Consider the following 21,081-nt stretch of genomic DNA (forward strand, 5'->3'; position numbering starts at 1 on the left):
ACTGAAAATACATTTCTAAAATAATTATCAGGCAAAAAAAATAGAAACTTTACTGTTGAATAGATTTAGGTAAATTTGCAAGGAATTCCTTTAGATTAAAGAATAATTTAAGAAATAAATCCAGACCAATCAGATTAAATTGGATGTGTGTTCCTGTGAATGTAGTCCAGCACCTGAGTTTTTCTGGTTGGTGATGGGTTTGCCCTCTGTGGGGATGGAGTGCTGGAAGATGTGTACGGTGTCCTGAACGGTCTGCCGGTGCAGGCAGACCTCCAAAGGGTCGATGCACGTGGACACATTCTGGGCCAGCAGGTACCGCGGCTCCGACTTCAGCCGCTTCACAAAAGAGGCTACTTTTCCTCGACTCAAACCTTTCCAGGGAGCGGAGACGAACAGGCAGCAGAGAGAAGAGGGGAAAACGAGAAGACATTTTCAGTCAAATGACATTCAAATTGTAATCAAAGAGGTTCTATAGTGTCGTAGTTGTTCTTATTTATAGCTTAGATGACATATTTCCATGACTCATTTGTGTACTTCCACTCCCTCCACATTTAAAATCCAATTTATGAGCACTCTTGCACTCAGATCAGATGTCAACTCCTGAAAACATCCGATCAATAATCATAAACCAACAGTAGATGTTTTATTACTCAGTGTTTCCTCAAATTTGACAAAGAAAACAGACAATTCCATATTAGATTACATCTTTATGAATAAAACTGGAGCTTTAAAAACAGAAAACGACCAAACAGCTGTTGAGGATGTTTGTCAGTGAGACTCGCAGACGTTTGATGGACCACATCAGAACATGCTGACATCCTTTCTCTGGCTCCGTCTGTAAAGAGGAACACGCTGGAAAGCTTGTGCGATCGCACCGGCAGGGTAAAGGAGCGCACATGTGCAAACACTGACACACACACAACTTGCTGGTAATGGAGTGGGATTTTCTAACATAGCAGTGCAGAGCAATTAAACATTGACATGGACATTGCTTAGTCATGCATGCAGCCTAGAGTTTGACCCCTCTGCCTCAGCTGCATCGTGTGATTTTCCATCTCAATAGAACTGAAATGCACTGACCGCTAGGTTAGCACAGTGTCAATCTGAATTTATTGTCGTTCACATTATAAAAAGACAAAGTAAGCCTAAGTAGAAACAATATTTAGACATATTTTTTGGAACGGGGGCTGCAACTGATTTCCCTAGAGCACGTGTCAAAGTCAAGGCCCGGGGGCCGGATCTGGCCCTTCAGGTAATTACTGTATATCCGGCCCTCCAGATCATTTTATTTTATTGTTAATAATGGCCCGATGTTATCTTGTGCGAAACATATTTTTATGGAGATTAAAATATTGAAAGTTATTTAAGGTTTTAGTTGATTTATTCTAGAATAATATTCCTACCTTTTTATTATTCATAATTATGTTAAAAAGTTATGGTTTAAAACTTTTTAAGATGGACATTCTGCTAGCTTGCTGGACTATTTTGGCATTTTGTAAGATTTTTTTGGTTATTTTAGAGTTTAACTAATATTTCAGATACATGCTAGCTGTTTTGGCTAATTTTAGCTTTTTTTCAGTGTTTTAGGATATTTTGAAGTTGAGCTATTTTTTCCGCTACATGCTAGCTGTTTTGGATAACCAAACTTTTTTTTTTTGTTTTTTAGGCTAATTAGGCCTTTACATGGCTATTAGGTTCAGTGATTTCAGCTATCAACTTTAACGTTTTCAGCTTCAGCATTTTTAGCTGTCAATTTCAGCATCTTCAGCTATCAGCACTAACATCTTTAGCGTCCAAATTCAGATTACAGCATTCACACTAGCATTATTGTAGGTAATGCTATATATCTGGTTCATAATCATGTTAAAAAGTTCCGGTTTTAAAATTTTCAAAATGTCATTTTGGAGCGTTCAATAAATGTTTATCCTGTTCGGCCTGCGACCTAAGGTGTGTTTTGGAATTTAGCCCCTTGTGTGATCAAGTTTGACACCCTTGAACTGGTTTCTATTAACTCATTTTGACAAATTTGCTAGTAACTTACTGACTTTTCATTTTGTTCTGTTTGGTACCATGAAATGATTATTTTACATTTCTACCATATAGATTTAAACTGTTAAAAATTATTTTAATATAATAAAATTGATTTAAACAAGCTGCCCCAGCCCATTTTGGGTTGCAATCTCATTGTAATAACGCTTCTATTAACTATTTTTAGTGCATTGAAACATTAAATGGTCACAAATGAAACATTAAATGATCACAAATGCATAATGAATGTTCCAATTAAGGCTTAATAGCTGATCAATGTATCACGTGATGCCTTAAAGTGACTGATTTTCTTCATCAGGTGTCAATAGAAGATGACTTGCAACTTTACACACAAGTTAGTACACAGCTAGCTTAATGAAAGCTAATCCCTTTAAATATATACATTCCGGTGTAATAATTAGCTAAACCTAGCTTACTTACCACTTTAAACACTTCATATTAACGTGTACAGATGTCAACATCTGGGTAATAGCAGTTATAAATAAAGCTAATACAAATGGGAAGGGGCTGATGGGTAAAAAGTGCTCGTAATACTATAATACTTCCTATAAATACTTCTCGGCTCATTTCAATACTCTGAAGGGGGTAAAAAGCGAACAAACTGGTCTGTTTAAGACTTTGACAGGGTCCGTTTGATTCTAGAAAAGGCGCTCGGATGTTTCCAGTCTCCGGAGCTGACATTTGCTAACGCTAAAGTTAGCTTCTCGTGGGATTCAGATGGAACCACGCTGACTTCCAGCCGCATGACATGTCAATCCAGCTGAGAAAACCACTGTGCTAGCGAAGGGGGCAGGCTAGCGCACGGAATGCTAACTTGGCCCTGTAGCTCTCATTAGTTGGCATGAAGCGGCAGCTAAATGCCGCGCGGCTTTAAAAAATAAATAAATAAAACACACAAAAACTCACGACTACAAGACAGTAAGGAGGCGAACCCTCAACCTACCCGCTTCCATGTTCTCAAGGAGCACGAGTGGCGGTAACTGTATTCCCGGAGAGTCGCCGGCTCTTTGTTTATTTCATTCACCTACGGACAGTCAGTGGGAACAGGGTACGCTCGTTTATCAGCTCGTTGGACAATCTTTGACGTGGCGGCTGGGCGGAGTTTGCCAAATGCGTTTTGTGGGAATCCTTGTTCCCGCCCTCAGCTAGACGTGCATATATTACGAACTAATCCGACTCTGTCAAAAGTAGGCTTTAAAGTGCCACATTTGTATTTTTTTTTCATTTATGCTTTAAATACGCTGCAAATTTTAAAGTTGTCCGCTCTAAAAAGCAAAATAAGACATCCCAAACGTCTGTAAATCAAAGTGTGTTTGAAATGAAAGATTTTCAAATGTCAAAAATTTGAATCGACATTTTTTGTCTTAAAACATAAAAGTAGTTAGTAATATAATAATAATAACACTGAAATTGTGTCAAATGGAGACACTATTTACCATCTTCAGACTCCTTTATGATAACAGATTTAGACGTGATATTTAGATAGATGAAGTTGACCTTAAGGTGGTCTATTTCAGCCTCCATGGCTTCTAACTGAACTCAGAGCTAAATTTAAAAAATATATTCACAGCTTTATCTTTAATTAAACTGATACTGTTGCTTTGTATGCACTGGATTTGCTGAAACTAAACTTTTATGTAGAAATCTTAAAAAACTGAGAAATCTTAGGGTTTCCCTTGTTTCGTAATTTTACTTTTAGTTCATAAAATGCAAAATAACTTGATGTATTTACAGTGAATAAAAAAAATTAGAGTTAACTTTGTACGTAACATGTGTTTTATTTTTCTGAACACATGACACCTGAGACAAACATCTATCTGATGAAAACAAAAACAAAAACAAAAAAACAGTATTATACTCCTCAGCACTTTTCTTCGCTCTTTTTATTTGTAATTTACGGTGGCTGAGAACCGCCATCACAGGAAAGAAAGGTAACGGCAAACAAAAAAGAAACTGTTCTATATATATATATATATATATATATATATATATATATATATATATATACACAAGCAAAATGCGATCTCAGCAAAGCTAAAAAAGTAACTGTAAACAAAAAAGTGATCACAGCAAAAATAAAAAATAAAAATTCAGCAAAAAAAGTGATCGGATCAAAAATAAAAAGTAACTGCGAACAAAAAAAAAAAACACGCCGGAAGTGGTTTGGTTTTTGCTAAATGCGCTGCTGTGAGAAAAGGGAGGAAAAGAAGAGCAGTGTGAATTGGAAAATGATTTAGAACTAAAGTGAAGGTGTTCGTGTTCAATGTCACCATTTAAATATGTTACTTGATTAGGGCTCATAGCCCCAGGTTTGAAGGTAAATTGGAGGAGCTTCGGGTAACGCAGAGAAACATGTACAGACAGTCCGCTAACGAGAAGATAATCGAGTTCTGGGATCCACACCATAGACTATAATATTTTACTCCACTCGTCCCTGGGTAAATCCTCAGAAAAAACCCAATCACGCACCGGGAAAACATGCAAACTCCTAACAGAAAGGTCCCTAGCTGGTGGTTCTGTTTCAGGTCCCCCAGCCTGGACTTGAACCAGGGCCTTGTATGTAATTTATTTGAAAAGTAAAAAATAAGTTTCCTTTTCAAAATCCATTTATCTCACAGGGTTATTACCAGCATTACTCTAATATTAAAATAGTTGTAACTTAAATGCATTTAAAAAAAATCTAAATAATGCAACGACAACAACCCAAAAATTCAAACATAACTAACCTAGAGTGGGTGTCTCTTGTCTTGTTTGTTTGCTTGTTTTTTTGTTTACTTGACTTTACTGGTATTTCTTGTTTTATATCTCTACAGCCACATTTTTTGTCGCATTGTGCTTTATAAATGGCACAGGTGAAGATTAGGGGTGTATTCAGACTGGAGAAGTCTGTTGGTTCGGACCGAGTCCTCTTAGCCCATGGGCTATTCTAGGCATGTTTACTTTAAAAGTGGGGTCATCTGGACCCCACAAGACAGCGTGGAACTTTTTTTTAATTTTTATTTTCACTGGTGTCCGTGGCAGACATAAAATCCTGTCCACCTTTCTCCACTTTGTCATGAAAGGGATCACTCATCAATAGGGTGGGTGGAGTCATCTGGATCCCATAAGATAGCATGAGGGTTAATTCGGTCCAGATCAAATCCTGAACCTTGCATTTGGTCTGTACTCGGACTTGTGTAAAACTGACATTTCTGTTTTGAACCAAAGCTTGCAGACAAAACCACGTGACTAATGGTCTCTGCAGTCATTGGCCAGGAATTACAAAGGTGGGACAAGGTAATGAGAGAAAGAATAATGTCCTGCACTTTACAATCCCTGTCAGGATAGTTCACTATTCAAACTTTATATTTCGCTGAACAACTTTGAGCATCAGTATTAATGTCAGGTCAGGTACAACACTTTTTACTGCTAATTTGGTATGGAGACATGCAGCAAGACGGTTACTGAGGAGACGTCAGCTAAGAAGACACGCCGATGAGTGTTTATGGCATATAGATTGTTGAAAAAAACGGTGTGAGAAACAATGCATATCACACGAACATTTGTTCTAATGAGCCTGCATTCATCTGACAACATTTCAATGAGCTGCTGTGTCTCATTGTTGCCCCACTACTATATTTACATCTTGTAATGCCCCATTACGGGGGCATCTTTGGTCTAGTTGTTTCACTCTAAGCACGGACAGTATTCAGACCGAGGAAACTCATGGTGAACTGGAGATCAGTCCGATTGGAAACGAACCGAGACCAGCTAGAAAGATGGGTCTGAGAGCGGTTCCTGGTCCCAGACCAGGGTTCACTTGGGTATACTCAGACGGTAAATAAGTTCTAGATTATCTGAGGAAACAAACTCTGGTTCACTTTAAGGCAACCAAATGTGTCCAGTTTGAATCCACCCTAAATAACATTTCTTCTCTCCTCTTTACCTTAGGGTGTTTCCAGATTCTTTCATGGCACCAAATTATCCTTTAAAATAAGGTAAGAAATCAAAACCTGAAATTCAAAAACACAATTTTAAGGAACACTATAAATATCAAACCCATAGGAAGAGTCCAGTCTATTCCTGGTATTCTCCCAGTGACACCAGACACTGAACTTGATCACATTAGAATCAACCAGATTCCTAGATTATAGAAAACTCTGTTTACAGTTGTTGCTACATTACACACCTTTGTGAGACCTGTTACGATAAGTTTTCTCTTGTAACCTTTCTTAAATGTTGTGAAATCAAGAAACCAGTTTTTTGTATCCAGTGTATCAGGGAAACCGGGTTCTCCATGGAATGAAAAACCAGTTATGCTGCCATAAGGTCACACTAGGCAATCCATGCTGTGACTGAAGACACTTGACTTCAGTTATTGTATGAGGATCAGCTCTTAGACAGTTATTAAGACAGCCGTACCAACCTAACAGAGGTGGGCCTGAGCTTTAGCATGACACAGAATCTTTGAGATTGCATGCCAAAGCAAGATTCTCTTAAGGCATGATGTTAATATGTGCCAATAAACAATGATTTACAAAACTATGAGAAACTGGTGGTGTAGGACCCAAAATACAAAAGATCTGCCTTGGTGGCAGAAACCGATACATTTAATAAATAAAAGTAAACATGACAGAGAAACAAGAAGGTAACAAAGCAGATTGCATGTCAATGAAGAACTGAAAACCAGACACTCAAATACATTGAGGGTCATAAACAGAAATGAAAGCAGCTGTGGATGATTACCCACCTTGGTTGATGTCACTGACAGCTCAAAACATGGCAAAAAAAAACCAGAAAAGACAAAGTCAACTGCACAGTCCTCACACAATTACTATTTAATCATGTTAATCTTATAGATTTCTGGGGTCTCTATTATTACATATCAATTTTTTGATATCTGTGGAAGGATAGTGGCAAGAAATAACATAAGAGAGTTTTAATTTGTCAGTGTAATGGATTCAATGTGTCTGTGGTCAATGAGAAGATTTTAAACTCAATCCACATCTGATTGAGTCCACTATTAACCTAATACACACTGAAGTATTTTTTTTTTTAGAAATTTTACTAATATATATATATATATATATATGTACCTTAGGTATATATATATCCTTTGTGTATATATACACACACACACATATATATATATATATATATATATATGTACCTTAGCTATATATATATCCTTTGTGTATATATACACACACACACACATATATATATATATATATATATATATATATATATGTATATACACACAGTTTCTTAAGTCATGTGACTCTTCCAGTACATCACAAAAACTCAACAACTCAAGACGCTTGTATGAAGTTTTTGCTTCCGAAGGAGTTGCTGCATTGCTGAGGTGTATCTCCACACAGCAGAACCCCTCCAGAGCGTGGAGATGCAGGGGAGCGCAGACGGCTCTCCTCAGCCCCTCCACGAGAGGAGCGCCGCCTGCTCTCTCCATGCCCCTGCATGGAGAAATGGCATCAGCTGACTCATAAAGTACGCTCTTGCTGCCACAGTCTTTTGTTCTGAATAAAAAAACAAAAAACTCTTAATGCTGAGCTGTACTCCAATGTTCTTATTGGTCTTATGTTTTGCAAATCATAATGAGAAGTATTTTTGATGAGTATGGATCAGTAACGGACATTCTTCGGATGGAGGGAGACAGGTGACGTGGGGTTTCTCTATATTTGCGGGGATGTCCCTGGTCCCTAATCCCCGCAAATAACGGGGGCATTCTGCAAATATATAAGTAACTATACATATATATATATATATATATATATATATATATATATATATATATATATTAATTTTGCTTTGTGGATATTTTTCTTTTCTTATTTGATGGTGTAAGACAAGTTCTGTAGAGTCTACGACACATACGCTTCTTGTAATCAATGTTGAAGCTTTTATGGATTTTCAAAATGGAGATGTGTAATAAAGTGACATATTAGTTTTTGGGTTAACCTATATATGAAACAAAACAACAATTAGATGCAGAAAGTGAGGCACAAATAATAAGGTTGTTCTTGTGATCTTGTGTTCTTCCTTCCTGATCCTTTCATATTGATGACTCCATATTGATGATGTGAAGTTGTTGCTTTCCTGCAGTTTCAGTCTTTGTGCATGTGTGTTTACTAGAGAGTGTGAGGTTGGAGGGGTGGGAGGAGAAATGGATCATGAGTTCCTTCCTTCCTTCCTTCACCTGCTGTGGACAAGAGCAGCAGAGCAGCCTGAAGGGTGCAGCAGGAAAAGAAAGTGAGGGAAACGCAGTCCACAACTTCAAATCCAGACATCCTCTCCCAAGAAATCTTCGCTTTTCAGACACTTTTTGTGTCAGCATTTTTCAGGCTTACTTTGCTTTTGGAATAGTGGAACCGACATCTGGAGGCAGAAATGTCTATGCTTTTTCTCAGTGCTGTGAGCTGTGCGTGCGTCTTTTATCTTGGTAAGAGAATTCTTCGGTCTGATTTGATCTTACATCACATTCCTGATGCAAACAAGGGACATTTTTGGTGTCATTTTAGAGGAACTAGTCTACTTTAGACTAAACAAGGTCAGACAGTTATGTACAATCTGTTAACCACAATCTTTGCTTCTCTTTGAACTTATTTGCTCTATGTCTGCTGCCTTATTGTATGTTTATTGACATGAAAGTTTCATTTTAACTTGAATCTATGTTTTAACTTTTGGTCAGACTTTTTTGTAAAGGAATTCTTTAACTTTAATGTGTTAACTCTTGAGCAAAATTTTGATATAACCTTATGTAAATTTGTTAGAATATTGCAGCCAAGTTGCGCTGGTTAACCGTTTTTAGCAGACTTTCTTACAGCTAGTACCTTTTTCAGGCCACGGACCTGTTTAATGTCAGACAATATTTTCATGGTCCGTGTAATATTTTTTTGGGCTTCCAGTTTCCCTTAACGTTTGGAGGTAAAGTTAATCTTCATCCTCTGTAAAATATCTGCAGCTGCCTTAAACTGTATGCGTACACTAGATTTTGTGTTGGAGCCATTAAAATGTGATATAGATTTTCCCTTAACCTGTAACTGTGGGAACAAAAGTCGGATGCCAATTCTAGCCTTATCTGACTCCAAGGTCAAATGGATAAATACAAAAATAAAACAAAAAATGACTAAAACTGGTATTTTCAAAGGATTATAACAATAAAAGTAAATCTTCTGTTTGAGCAACTTTATAATCAGCATCCTTGTAACATTAATGCTATATGTTCAAGAATGTGCTAAAAGCTTGTTCAGCATATGTTCACACTGGAATGCTGCTATCTGATACTACCGCGCGTCCACCAATAACAGCTGGAGGAAGTTTGTAGTAAAATGTCAAAGCGGTGCAAATCTCTTGTAAATCTTGCTCCAGGTATGTTCTATTTTGATATATGAAAGCGTTGGTGTCATAGAATTTCGGCATAAACTGCAATAACTAAAATGGTTGGCACTTCCGTGAAATCAAAGAGACACGTTAAAGATACGTTAAAGCGCTTCATGTTCTGATCAATTAAATAACATGTATTTTACAATTTTACTTATGTGAAAAATATATTAATATTCAGATAATTCTTAAGTTATAATTTTTAAAATTCAAGTACTGTCTGGAGATATATCCGGATACGTATCATTTCATGACACGTGTATTGTGACATGTATTGTATCGCCAGACTCTTGCCAATACACACCCCTACTCATATCTGCAAAAATAAACTTTCCAACTATGTTTATTTCTCTGTTAACTTTTCTAGTTTGGGGTTTCAATTGACTCATCTCTGAGAACCCTGTCTTTTAAACTTTTAACTTTCTTTAAAAACGCATTGTTTTGAATTTGGTTCATGTTTTCTGCCTTGTAGTACATCATCAGTCCACTAGAGGCAGTAGAAGGGGTTTTCTGGCTAATTTCAAAATGGCTGCTCCCATGAAATCTCAGAAACACTTTTGGCAGGAAAAGTTTTGTTGATTCTTTTAAATTTTAATGGTGAAATGAACTCATCTGATATTAATTTTTACAAAATGATCCTCAAGTCAATGTTTTGCACTTTTTACTAACCTTGTTGTGAAGAAAAACTGTATGACCCAACTTATCATCGATACGAACTATAACTCATAGAAATTACATTGCAGCAATTTTTTGTGGATTTGCTAAAAAAAAATCTTAATTCCAAAGATATTGTAATTTCTTTTACGTACATTTTTAACATCAAGAATATCTAGGATGTAGAGGAGAGAATCCAGTAGTTTTCCAAAATAAAACTAAAACTTCCTTCAAAATCTAATTATAAATAAGACATAAAAAGTGTTGGTCCCGTACTTTTCCACATGGCCCGGTAACAACTGTCCCACAAACCAATACCAGGTGCCAGGAACCACCACGTTATATGACCAACTGGCCGATCTTTGTATTTCCTGGTACTAATCCTTGGGATCTTGAAGAAAGTACCATCTCTGCCCACGTCCATAAGCTGAATGAAACTTTCTTTCCAGGTTTCTCCGCTGAGGCTTGCACACCAGCTGTTTTAGCAAAACGCGGTTCCGTTTTCATGTCTGAGGGAAACACTTTGAGTCTGTCCTGCACTGTTCAACACTGTGAGAGCACCTGGGCAGGCAAATGGAAGTGGGAGAAGTCCATAGACTCAAACAGCAGCATTGTTAGAGATAGCCCGAGACATCATCTGATGGAGAAGACGCCTAAAGCAAGTGAGATCCAGCTTCTTTTAGAAGTTCAAAGAGTCGAACCAGCAGACATGGGGGCCTATCGCTGCAGTGTGCAGTGGGCTGACGGCAGCACTGAACTAGGACATTGGACGTATGTGAACATTACAAGAGGTAAACAGTGTAATATAGAGGAATGTTGATTATTTTCATCCAGAATATTGATCAATTCATGTACTTTCTGCCCTCCCTTTCAGTGGTTCCCACTCAAAGAAAAGTCTTGCACAGGTTTTTGGTTTGGGCTGGCGCCTCCCTTTGTTTGCCTGTCATTTTGGGGTTGGCCCGATGTCTGAGTTCAGAGGTCAAGCCTCAGCCTCAACACAGGATGCAGGTTATATATGCCAAAGTGGACAAAAATCAACCCCACGAGCCTCCTCGGCCTCCACCTCGACGCTCGCATCCTCAGAAAGGCAGGCCTCCGGCTTTCCAAGGTATCCATTATTATTGTCATTCAGTGTCACACTACATGTTAGTTTAAAATGTGCTCAACTTTTCACCTTTTGGTTTTATTCTTTCAGGCGAAAAATCAAAGCAAAAGACTGAGGTGGGTTTTAATCACAAAAGTATAATTTGCATAATTTTAAGTGCTAATTCAGTGGATTCAAATCGATTTTTAAATGTTTTTTTTCTGATGTTACAGCTGGTGTATGCAGACATCTACCAGGATGCAAAAGGAACACAACAAGTTGTGAGAGCTCCCACCGAGTCCACAGTGTACTCGTCCGTCAGGTCCTACTGACTGCAACGTCACCAGAATGGAGATGACGAGCTGCGAACGCTATTAATTTCATTTTTTTTAATTCTGGACTTGGATGCATTTTTTTCAAAAGTGATTTTTAAGCAAAAAATATTTATAAAAAAAATCAGCATTAGATATTCAAACGCGTACAACTAGAGAAAATGACACAAAATACAACATTTTATTTTAGAATAAATTCTTAGTGGCACATTACATAACCAAATATACATATATATGTTTAGACATCTCTTAAATTAATATATTTCTTGTATTTATTTTGCGTACTCTGCAGAGACATTTGTACATGACATCAATGCAAAAGAAGTTCATCTTCAATAAATTAAGCATCAACAAAACAAAATGCTGCAGAGAACTTTAAGCAATTCCTGCAAAAAAACAAACAAAAAAAAAAACATAAAATCTTCCAGCTCATCACTGTTCTTCACTATCTGATGATTTTTGTCCATAAATGTACACGTTTTCATACCAAGTACAGGAACAGGTCCTCATAAGATAACATTTTATGAACAACTTTGATAAATTTGAACTACACTGTAAAAAGTGAAACAATGGATTGATTGAAAAAAGTTCTATAATTTGTTACATTTAATGAAAATGTTTCGTTTTGATGTTTTGATGTTTTACTCATTTCAAAAATTTAATTAGATAAAAAACTGATATTTTTAAATGTAATAAATTACAGAGCTTTTGTTAATTGATCCAACATTTCACTTTTAACAGTGTAAATGGAGTCATAGATTGACTTCAAACATCTACCAGTGTGTTTGTTTTGGTCATATTAACATCTCTGTGAATGTTTACTATTGTGTTCATTAACATCTTTTTGTTAAGAAATTAAAGTTGTTGTTGTTTTTTTTTTTAACCCAGTCACACTTTGTTTTTATTACAAATTTTTAAAGGAAATTTGAAGTGGTGAATAGCCTGGAGTGCTTTGTGAAGTTTTTGCAGCAGACAGCACTCAAACCACACCCAGCTTAACAAATGAAGGAGGAAATGTAACAAAAGTGAAGCGAAGAACCAGGAAAAAAGGCGGCAAAACATTTTTAAAATTAATTATCCATAAAGACATAAAGTAAATAAATAATCTATGAATATTTGAGCAAAATGAAGATTTGATTTCTCCTCTGCATATGTTTTGTATCAGACAGCTAAATAAGGAAAAGTGAGAAGGAAGTGAGAATTGAACTGTCTAATGCAGAACAGAAAGCAGTAAAAAAAAAAAAAAAAAAGAGTTGAATTTGCACGACAAACTTTTGGCCATTTTCTCCTCTACTTCTTCAAATGGAAAATGTTATCTTCTGGAGGTGAAACAGCACTTGTTAAACACATAGGTCCACTTTGTAAATGGCAAAACCCAGAATAGAGAATAAGAGAAAACATCTGGCTCTGTATTGATTACAAAAATTCACATTCAAAGTAGTTTTGCAAAAAAATAAAAAAAAGTAAAACTTATCTAAAACCTGAAGAGGCGTCCCTGTTTAAAACCCAAACACACTGATACATCGAGCTAGCAAGCTTCAATGAAGGTACAAGCGAGTGAAATATTTTCAGCAGCAAGTGTGGGCGTCAGCTGGCCGCCCACCACGGTGCTGTAACCGGATCCATCAGAGGGTCATCCTCTCGCATCGTGAGGGATGCTGGGAGAGACGCCCACACAACACGCCAGCTGAGGAACAGGGCTGAAGATAGATTGTAAGGCGCAGCTTTGGCTGAAACGAGCTAAAATGTGACGGCGGTGTCTCGCACTGCGTCCCCAGGGAATGGGGTTTCACTAAGTGGAGCTTTAAGGTTACTCTAACAGACGGACACTGCATGTGGGCTTGATTTGCAAGGCAATGCAGCAGCTAACCACGGAAGGAAAGCAGTAATAAATGCAAAGAACAGGTTTAGATCCCACACACATGGACCAACGGAGAGCTGCAACCATCGACTGTATATGAGACTAAGGCTAGGGTCACAAATACAACTGCCACTGTGGAATGATGAGGCTTCACAGAATCTTCAAGAAGACAAGCTGCCACCCGATTTTTTTGAAATTGGTTACGTGGTACTGCCACTGGATTGCCACTAAATTGCCACTGGACTGCCACTGGATTGCCACTGGACTGCCACTGAACGTAAGCTTAATAAGCTTCTGCCTATTCCTTTTTTTATTGGTTGTTTGTTTTTCTTACTGTATAATGTGTTAATCTTACAAATGGGAACTACACCAATAAACTTGAAACTTGAAACTTGAAACTTGAAACGTCTCTCTACTGCCTCTGGACTGCCACTGGACTGCCACTGAACTGCCACTGGATTGCCACTGGACTGCCACTGAACGTCTCTCTACTGCCTCTGGGCTGTCACTGGACTGCCACTGGATTGCCACTGGACTGCCACTGAATGTCTCTCTACTGCCTCTGGACTGTCACTGGACTGCCATTTCCCAACCGGGCAGTCACAGACAAATGTCAACTTTTAGAGGAAAACTGTCCATCCTCCGGTGGGAATAATAAAAGGGAACTGCTGCCTCCAGATTACCAGCCACCTGCTGAAATTGCTGAAAATCTTCTGCTTAGGTCGCAGCGGGCTGGGATTTTGGGATATATGACTGTAGTCTAAAGCCTTTGATTCCACTAGTGACATGCTAGTGGTCTTACCCCACGTATGAGCTGTGAAAACCAGCTGCTCAGTGGAAGTGAGGCCTGAGTGGAAATGCTTGCCCGAATTAACTGGACCATACTGTACCACTCCCTACCGGACTGGTCAGTGGAAAAAAGGCGACCTCTGGGATTCCAAGCAGGAAGTACAGCTGCTTTCAAGAAGACAACATTCTATAGACAGATATTGATGCCAAATATGTGGTCTCATGTTAAACAGTCAAAACACTTGACTGACAGATTTTGAGTTGCCCACTTTCTAGTGGTAGGGGTGTGGACTTCCAACAAGCTCACTACTGACTGGCTTGAGTGGTTGCCATAGAAACGCTCACTCAGACTGACTTAGAAAAATCAATGTGCACTAATGACTTTTGGCTCCAACTTGGTTGAGTCCTTCTCATGAAAAATTGAGAACGAATTTACCTAAATTCTGTCACTACCCCATCTGTAAGAGTCACCTGATCAATAAACTGCATGCGCAAAATCAGTCTACTTCTGCTGAAGCATTTTGCAACACTTACCAGTCAGAATATCTGTTGAGATGTTATCAAAAATAATAACCCTATAGTAAAAAAAGTTTGTTTTAATGTTGATGACAAACAAAACAAATGTCATGGAAGAAAACTGCACAATGCTTACTGCACCTGTGCAGAGTGGGACTGCATGGCTGGATCTACCCGATCTGTACAGCGAATGTGCAAATAATTCCTTTGTCTGATTTATTTTATTGTTTTTTTACTCCCCAGTGCACAAGGACAGCACCACTTACTGCCACTTTATTAACTCATCTAAGATGCTACTGGAAGCTAATCTTTTGTTGTTGTCGTTAGCGACAAACACATTTCACAATCTTGAAGCAATAAAGGTATAAAATGAACAAATTATGGGAGCTAATCAAGTTCTAGTTTCTTAACTGTTGCAATGTTGGCTACACGAGGAAGTGACACAAGATTCTTTCTGAGGGTGACGCCACACTCACTCGGTCCAGGTCTCATATACAGTCAATGGTTGCAGCCTTTGAGTCTTCATTGCTCAACTGGACATTAACTTTTGTCATGCGTGCTTCTGTCTGCATTTTAGTCAAAACAACAACCATCACCAAATGTACCATTCTGGGGAACGGGAAGGATCCAGGGGCTTGAAACTCAACAGTCGACTACACAAAGACTAACAGTTCAGCCATCAAAGTTTTATCCCTTTATGCTCAAGGGCTGAGTTGGAGTCTAGCTCAGCCGACACTCACAGTATTCCACCGTGCCGACGCCGTCGTGTGATGAGAACAATTCACTTCTCTAATGCAGCAAAGGATTGAGTCACTCCAGCAGCTCCCAGATGCTGAAAAAGTCAGCCGTGCCTCGTCCGCTCACTCTCACAGTATTAGGGGGTGGTCTCTGTGTGTCTGTCGGGGTTACTAGCCAGATTCATCTGTGAAGGAAGTGGTTGAACTGTGGTTGTCATGATTCATTTCAGCTCCTCCAGTTCCACTGTTTATTGTGCAAGTCTGGGATTGTTGGGTTTTTTTTATTCCGGGAAGTTATTCAGTCTGAAAGAGAGGAAAAAACAGACCGATCAGTACGGCAGGCCAGGTCTTTGGGAGAGATTCGTCCGATGAAAATCATGTTTATGGCGTTTTTAAGACCTTCTTGTGGCATTTTTCTGATGATGGAGGACATATTTTTAGAAAAAATAAGATTAGAGTTAAATTTTTGAGTATTTCTTTATTGAAATCGTTGAGAATCAGGAGCAGACAAAAAATTACTTTTGAAAAAGATCGTATTTAAGACAATAAAAATACACATTTTCATTGTACGTCTTTTGTACTGATGCTTATTTTTTTTTTACTATTTTTTCTTATTCTCAGCCACATTTTTGAAAAAATAAAGTTAAATGTAATGACACTTGTGGAGCTGCTGCATTTCAGGACCAACAGCAGCTAATGATCAACAACCACCATCCTTTTTGGAGACTCACCGTTGCAGATGAGTGGCTCATTTTGTCGAAGCGGAACTTCAAATGGGACCTCGGTGAAGTTTTGCTTTTCCCATCTGCAGAAAAATAATAATAAAACAATTGAAGGAAGTTTTTTATTCATTCAAAAAACACTTCCCAAACTGGGGGTCACCTGTTGGACTGCGGCACATGATGACAGGTGTGCTGGATCCCTGGCTGTCGAGGCTCAGAGCGGGGCTGAAGGCTGAAGAGGAAGCTGTGAAGCTGTGATGGGTGGCCTGGACAGCAAAAACAAAGAAAACTTGTTTTTTTTTAAGACAAGAAAAAATATTCTGCTGAAATAGTTTGTAACTAGACTCTGATTTGTCCTTCTGTGAATGTATGTGATTCTATGGCTGTAGCTGGGATAGGCTCCAGCAACCCCAAGTGCGATTAGAAAATGGACGGATAGATTGATGCTTTGTAACTTCCTGTCAATGAATGATAATCAAAAAAATGAATAAGGAATTCTGATTTGTAACTTCAACTTCTTTATGAATATTTAAAGGGTCTATATCATGCAAAATCCACTTTTTTGAGCTTCCAAGTGTCTTAAAAGTCTGCTCTCTCAGCACCACCACCAGGCTGACACAAACATTACACTTTCATTTTAGATGCACAACATGCACATCCATCATTCCTTCAGAAACGCTGCCGAGGCCGGCTCTAGGACATTTAACTAGACGTTTATCCCACAAGGAGCAAAAGCGTGGAAGCTTTTTTTTTTTTTAATAAAAAGGGTGTTTTTCATACTAATTTTATCTGTATTCTATAAATAAAGGCAATTTTGTAATTCTTTAAAAAATGTGCAAAAATTAAAACAAAATTGTTAACAAAAAATAAGTTGCTCAAAAAACAAAAAATAGGACCAAAAGACACAATATTTTAAAAATTTTACACAAAAAACACCTAAATTTTATTTGAATAATATATGTTGCGATTTAAATATACCTACATAAAAAATATACATTCTCTTTAGCAATGCATGTTCCTTATTGTTATATTCTGAAATATAATGAAAACAACAGTTTCTTCCTTTTTTTAATTTTAGGAAAGTATTTCCAATTGCTGTAGAACTGTACCTAAATATTCATGTTTATTGTTAATTTTGAGTCTCTAAATGTTAGGACATCATAATTTACTTTAAGAAATTCTGCCAAGACAATTTTTTCTAATTTCATTGGCACATTTTTCACTTATAATAAAGAAAAAACATTTTTTATTGTGAAGTTTTTTCCTAAAAGTTTTGGCCAAATTCTTTTAAACCACATTCCTTTTTTGTTGTTTTTTTTCCATAAACTGTGTATTCTCAGTATTGTAAACATTTTTTTTAATCCTTTTTGCGTGTTTTCGCAGACGAGGACTCACAGACTCCAGCTCCTCCAGAGCTTCGGTTTCTCCGGTGGTGCTGCTGAAGCTGCTGGTGCTGGAAGAGGAGCGGGAGATGTTTGGTCTGCAGCTGCTGGTGGACTCCTTCACCTTCATGAAAGGCCTGTTTGTGTCAAAGATAAGGACGTGGAGAAAAATGAAAACAAATCCAGTTTTCTTCAAGCCTTTTTCGGGGCAACAGCCGCCTCACCTTTCTTTGTTGGGATAGATTTCGGGGGAGCTCGGATTGGACGACGTCTCTGACCTGACTTCCTGAGAGGCCGGGTAGAACTCTCCCAGTTTTTGGTCACTGCAGACAAAAGGTGTGACAGCATCAATGCTAGCTCAGTGTAAAGCGGGATGTGCATCAGCGAGCAGCTACCTGCGCGTGTGCCTGTCTGCAGGACTCTCTGTGCTGGAGTGGAGCCGAGGGAAGAGGCCTGAGCGCCGCTTCACCGGGCTCTTCAGGGGCGACTTGGCAGACATGGTCGGAGGCTGAAGTTTGCACAGTACAGAACAAAATCCTTCAGATATGAGCAGTTGAAAGACTCAGAAAAAAGATCAAGCAAAGAAGATTTATAATCTGACCAAAAATAATGTGTGGACGTAGATGCTGATCAAACTATTTAAAGACCCACTCCGAAGAAAACTGTGTTTTAACATCTTCTTAAGGTATTTTTAAAAGAAAATGAAACCTTCCTGATGCATCCACTTGTAGACAAATCGATCTGAGCCGGTATCTGGCTCTAAACCTCTCAGCTCTATGGGTGATGGGAAGGGGGTGCAGGGTTGTTCCATACCAACAGTCCCGCCCACAACTCAGGGTTGTATTTCTAACGAACTCCTGCTGCTCTGCAGAAACTATGTCCTAGAATACGACAATGCTTGGACTAAAATCGGTACTGTATATCTTGTAATGGTAGGACTGGGGTTCATCAAAAAGGGTTGCCAGCCGCCGCGGTTGAGACAGATATCACAGACAGATATGATGATGATGGCTAATGGGCTCATTTTGTGGTGAAATTTGGTCTAGAAATACAAACAACAACAACGAATCACAATTCTTCCCCTTCAATTGAAGCGGCATTTGAAGGGAAAGGGGTGTCTGAAATAGTTTTTTGGAGGGTACGTTGAGTTCTGCGTTTCTTCTCGTGGGTGTGCTCTGAAGCACAGAAGTTTGTATTTACATGTAAGCGATGACATTTTGTTGTGCCATGACCTTTTCAAAGTTATACAAACAATGTTGTTATGTATATTCAATCGCTGGAAGCTCTGAGCTTCTGTTGCTGACTGGCGACTCTTGATGGCGTCATCGAGTGGGAGGAATGTCGGAATTCGGAGACACCATTTTTCTATAACTCTCTGTTTGGAGGGCTAAATGTAGGGGAAGAATTCGGGTTGGGCCTAAAACCAGATGAATGTTTCAGGATTTATTGCAATGAGGCCACTATTAGAGACTGGAACGAGGACCCGTTAGATCCAGCGTTTATTAGAGATAGGAAGATAAGACCACTAGGAACACTTACAATCGATCAAAGGATGATTGGAGTGGGTCTTTAACGGATTCCAGTGTAGATAAAACCCTATGAAAAGCTTGTTGAATAACTGTACTCACAGTGAAAGTGCTCTTCGTGCATTCACTGGTGCTCTGAGGTAGCCCTCCACCACTCAGGCTGGCTGGAACCCCGCCCCCTACGCCGGGGCTGCGGTGGCGCTGAGACCCCACCATGGTCTCCATGGAGTGACTCCTGACACGCATGGCTCTCTGCAGGGCAGAACATGAGCAAACAATTAGAAATATATGTATCTTCTATTTTAAAAGAAAATGTCTCAATTAGTGACTTCTGTAGGAGACCACTAGAGGGCGCAGTTCTCAAAGAAAGTGAAAAAGTGATGTGGTTGAATGTTACATCTCTGGTTTAACTTAAATGAAGTGACTGATAATTAAATCCTATTAGGTGTAAAAAAAAAAATTGATTCTTTGTATCAAAATGTGCAGTTTGATTTTTTTAAGATCAGATTTTTGGGCAACATAAACACAAACAACACTTCAAAAGAAAATGTTTTTATTTACACAAATAATATTTTTTCTTTTACAGTAATACAGAGAAATGAAACACTGAAACGGCTAATAAGAGAATGAGAACGGCGCCCCCTGGGACTGACTGCAGAAAGTGAAAAGCAGCCTGCAGAAAGGAGAATGACCAAATCAGTGCTTCACACACATTTCATCACATCCTAAAAGTAAAAGCATAAAAACAATCCGAAAATAAGAAAAATTAGATAAATATTTGCTTTTTTCTCCAATAAATCTTATCTTTATCAGAAAAGTTGAGCACTTCTTGTCACCTGACAGACACGAGTCTGACTGTTGTTTGGAGAAAGATTCCTCAAAGACCACAGATCTGGAAAATCTTGGTTATTTTAGATCACCTTGAAGGATTCTAGCAGGCCGCCGTGCCCGCCGTTCTCCAGCTTGTCCTCCTCGCCCACCTGGCCCAAACCCAGCATGGCCTGGCTCTGCCTGTGCAGCTCGTCGTGGAGGTTGTCCAGCAGCGCTGCTCGCGTGCGGCCCTGCGAGCCGTTCACACGCTCCGGTTAGAAGGGGATCGAATGTTGGTGGGAGCTGGTAAGTGATTTACAGGGTGTGATGTAGGGGTTTGGGTGAAATGTGCATCACCTCCAGTTTGGCGAATTTGTCCGATTTGTAGCAAGCGTTCTCAGCATTGATCAGCTTGGTCAGCAGGAAGTCTCTGAACTCGGGGCCCTGGAGGAGGAGAAGTTAGCATCAGAAAACAGAGCATGAATAAAAACACAAGTAACTAAAAATACTACTATTTCCCTTGTTTCTGTCTATTTTATTATAAAATAAAATTTAGGCTTTTAGGTCAATTACTTTATTTGGTTTGTCACATTTTTACAAAATTTGAACAACAAATTACCGTATTGTCCAGACTATAAGTCTCGTTTTTTTCATAGATTGTCCTTATACTCAGAAGCGACCTATTTGTGATTTTTTCAGACTCAATAGGCTCATATTTTTGTTATTCTCCACTAACAACCAGTTGCTTTTAGTGTTTTTTTCCACTAACAACCACTAGAGGGTGGTATTGGTTTGGGTATCAGTATTTGCTGCTGTCTCTTGACAGAAACACAGAAGAAGAAGTTCCGTTCAAAACAAACATGGCTGAGAATCTAATCATTCTCCTCATGGATGTTATTTTTTAATTTTTATTTGCATCAACACATCATTTGTGTATTTTAAACGAGAACTACAGTCAAAGCTTCATCCTTTAGTGATGAGGATAAAAGATAGCTTCTCCATACGCAACGTTGAATAATTTCCGACACTATTTTGACTTCTTGTAGCACTTCTACCATTGAGGAGACCAACATGATTCTAGTGGATTCTAAAGTAGAGAAAAGCGGCGGAAACGCCGCTTTTCTCTACTTTAGAATCCACTAGAATCATGTTGGTCGAGTTAAAAATTTGTCATTTAGCCGTCACTGGCAACATGGAAGGTGTTTAAGGGTTAAAAAGAAACTTGAAAATTCTCAGAGA

General features: G+C 38.6%; 3 protein-coding genes across 7 annotated transcripts in view; 1 reads left to right on the top strand and 2 right to left on the bottom strand.

Moving 5' to 3' along the window:
• blmh (bleomycin hydrolase) overlaps positions 1–3,148 on the bottom strand; it is a 34,553-nt gene extending 31,405 nt beyond the window's left edge. The window contains exons 1-2 of the mRNA XM_024276471.2: positions 2,993–3,148; positions 174–371 (exon numbers count right to left, since the gene is read on the bottom strand). Coding sequence (XP_024132239.1) covers positions 174–371; positions 2,993–3,002 — 208 coding nt within the window. The 5' untranslated portion in view covers positions 3,003–3,148. The remainder of the gene's footprint in view (positions 1–173; positions 372–2,992) is intronic.
• Positions 3,149–7,902: 4,754 nt separating this feature from the next.
• On the top strand, positions 7,903–12,382 carry si:dkey-52l18.4 (uncharacterized protein LOC560708 homolog). The gene is made up of 5 exons (XM_024276483.2): positions 7,903–8,488; positions 10,533–10,874; positions 10,958–11,191; positions 11,279–11,304; positions 11,401–12,382. Exons 1-5 carry the CDS (start codon positions 8,437–8,439, stop codon positions 11,497–11,499), a joined length of 753 nt encoding a protein of 250 aa, XP_024132251.1. The 5' UTR covers positions 7,903–8,436; the 3' UTR covers positions 11,500–12,382.
• Positions 11,658–21,081, bottom strand: part of rap1gap2a (RAP1 GTPase activating protein 2a) — a 149,164-nt gene continuing 139,740 nt past the window's right edge. For all 5 annotated transcript variants that reach the window (XM_024276478.2, XM_036215054.1, XM_036215055.1 and 2 more), the window contains 9 exons: positions 20,200–20,286; positions 19,953–20,093; positions 19,135–19,284; positions 17,902–18,014; positions 17,731–17,829; positions 17,520–17,643; positions 16,285–16,390; positions 16,134–16,207; positions 11,658–15,705 (listed from right to left, as the gene is read on the bottom strand). In XM_024276478.2, the coding sequence (XP_024132246.1) occupies positions 15,697–15,705; positions 16,134–16,207; positions 16,285–16,390; positions 17,520–17,643; positions 17,731–17,829; positions 17,902–18,014; positions 19,135–19,284; positions 19,953–20,093; positions 20,200–20,286 (903 nt within the window). In that variant the 3' untranslated portion in view covers positions 11,658–15,696. The remainder of the gene's footprint in view (positions 15,706–16,133; positions 16,208–16,284; positions 16,391–17,519; positions 17,644–17,730; positions 17,830–17,901; positions 18,015–19,134; positions 19,285–19,952; positions 20,094–20,199; positions 20,287–21,081) is intronic.

Source organism: Oryzias melastigma, linkage group LG13, assembly GCF_002922805.2.
Source record: "Oryzias melastigma strain HK-1 linkage group LG13, ASM292280v2, whole genome shotgun sequence".
Lineage (NCBI taxonomy): Eukaryota > Metazoa > Chordata > Actinopteri > Beloniformes > Adrianichthyidae > Oryzias > Oryzias melastigma.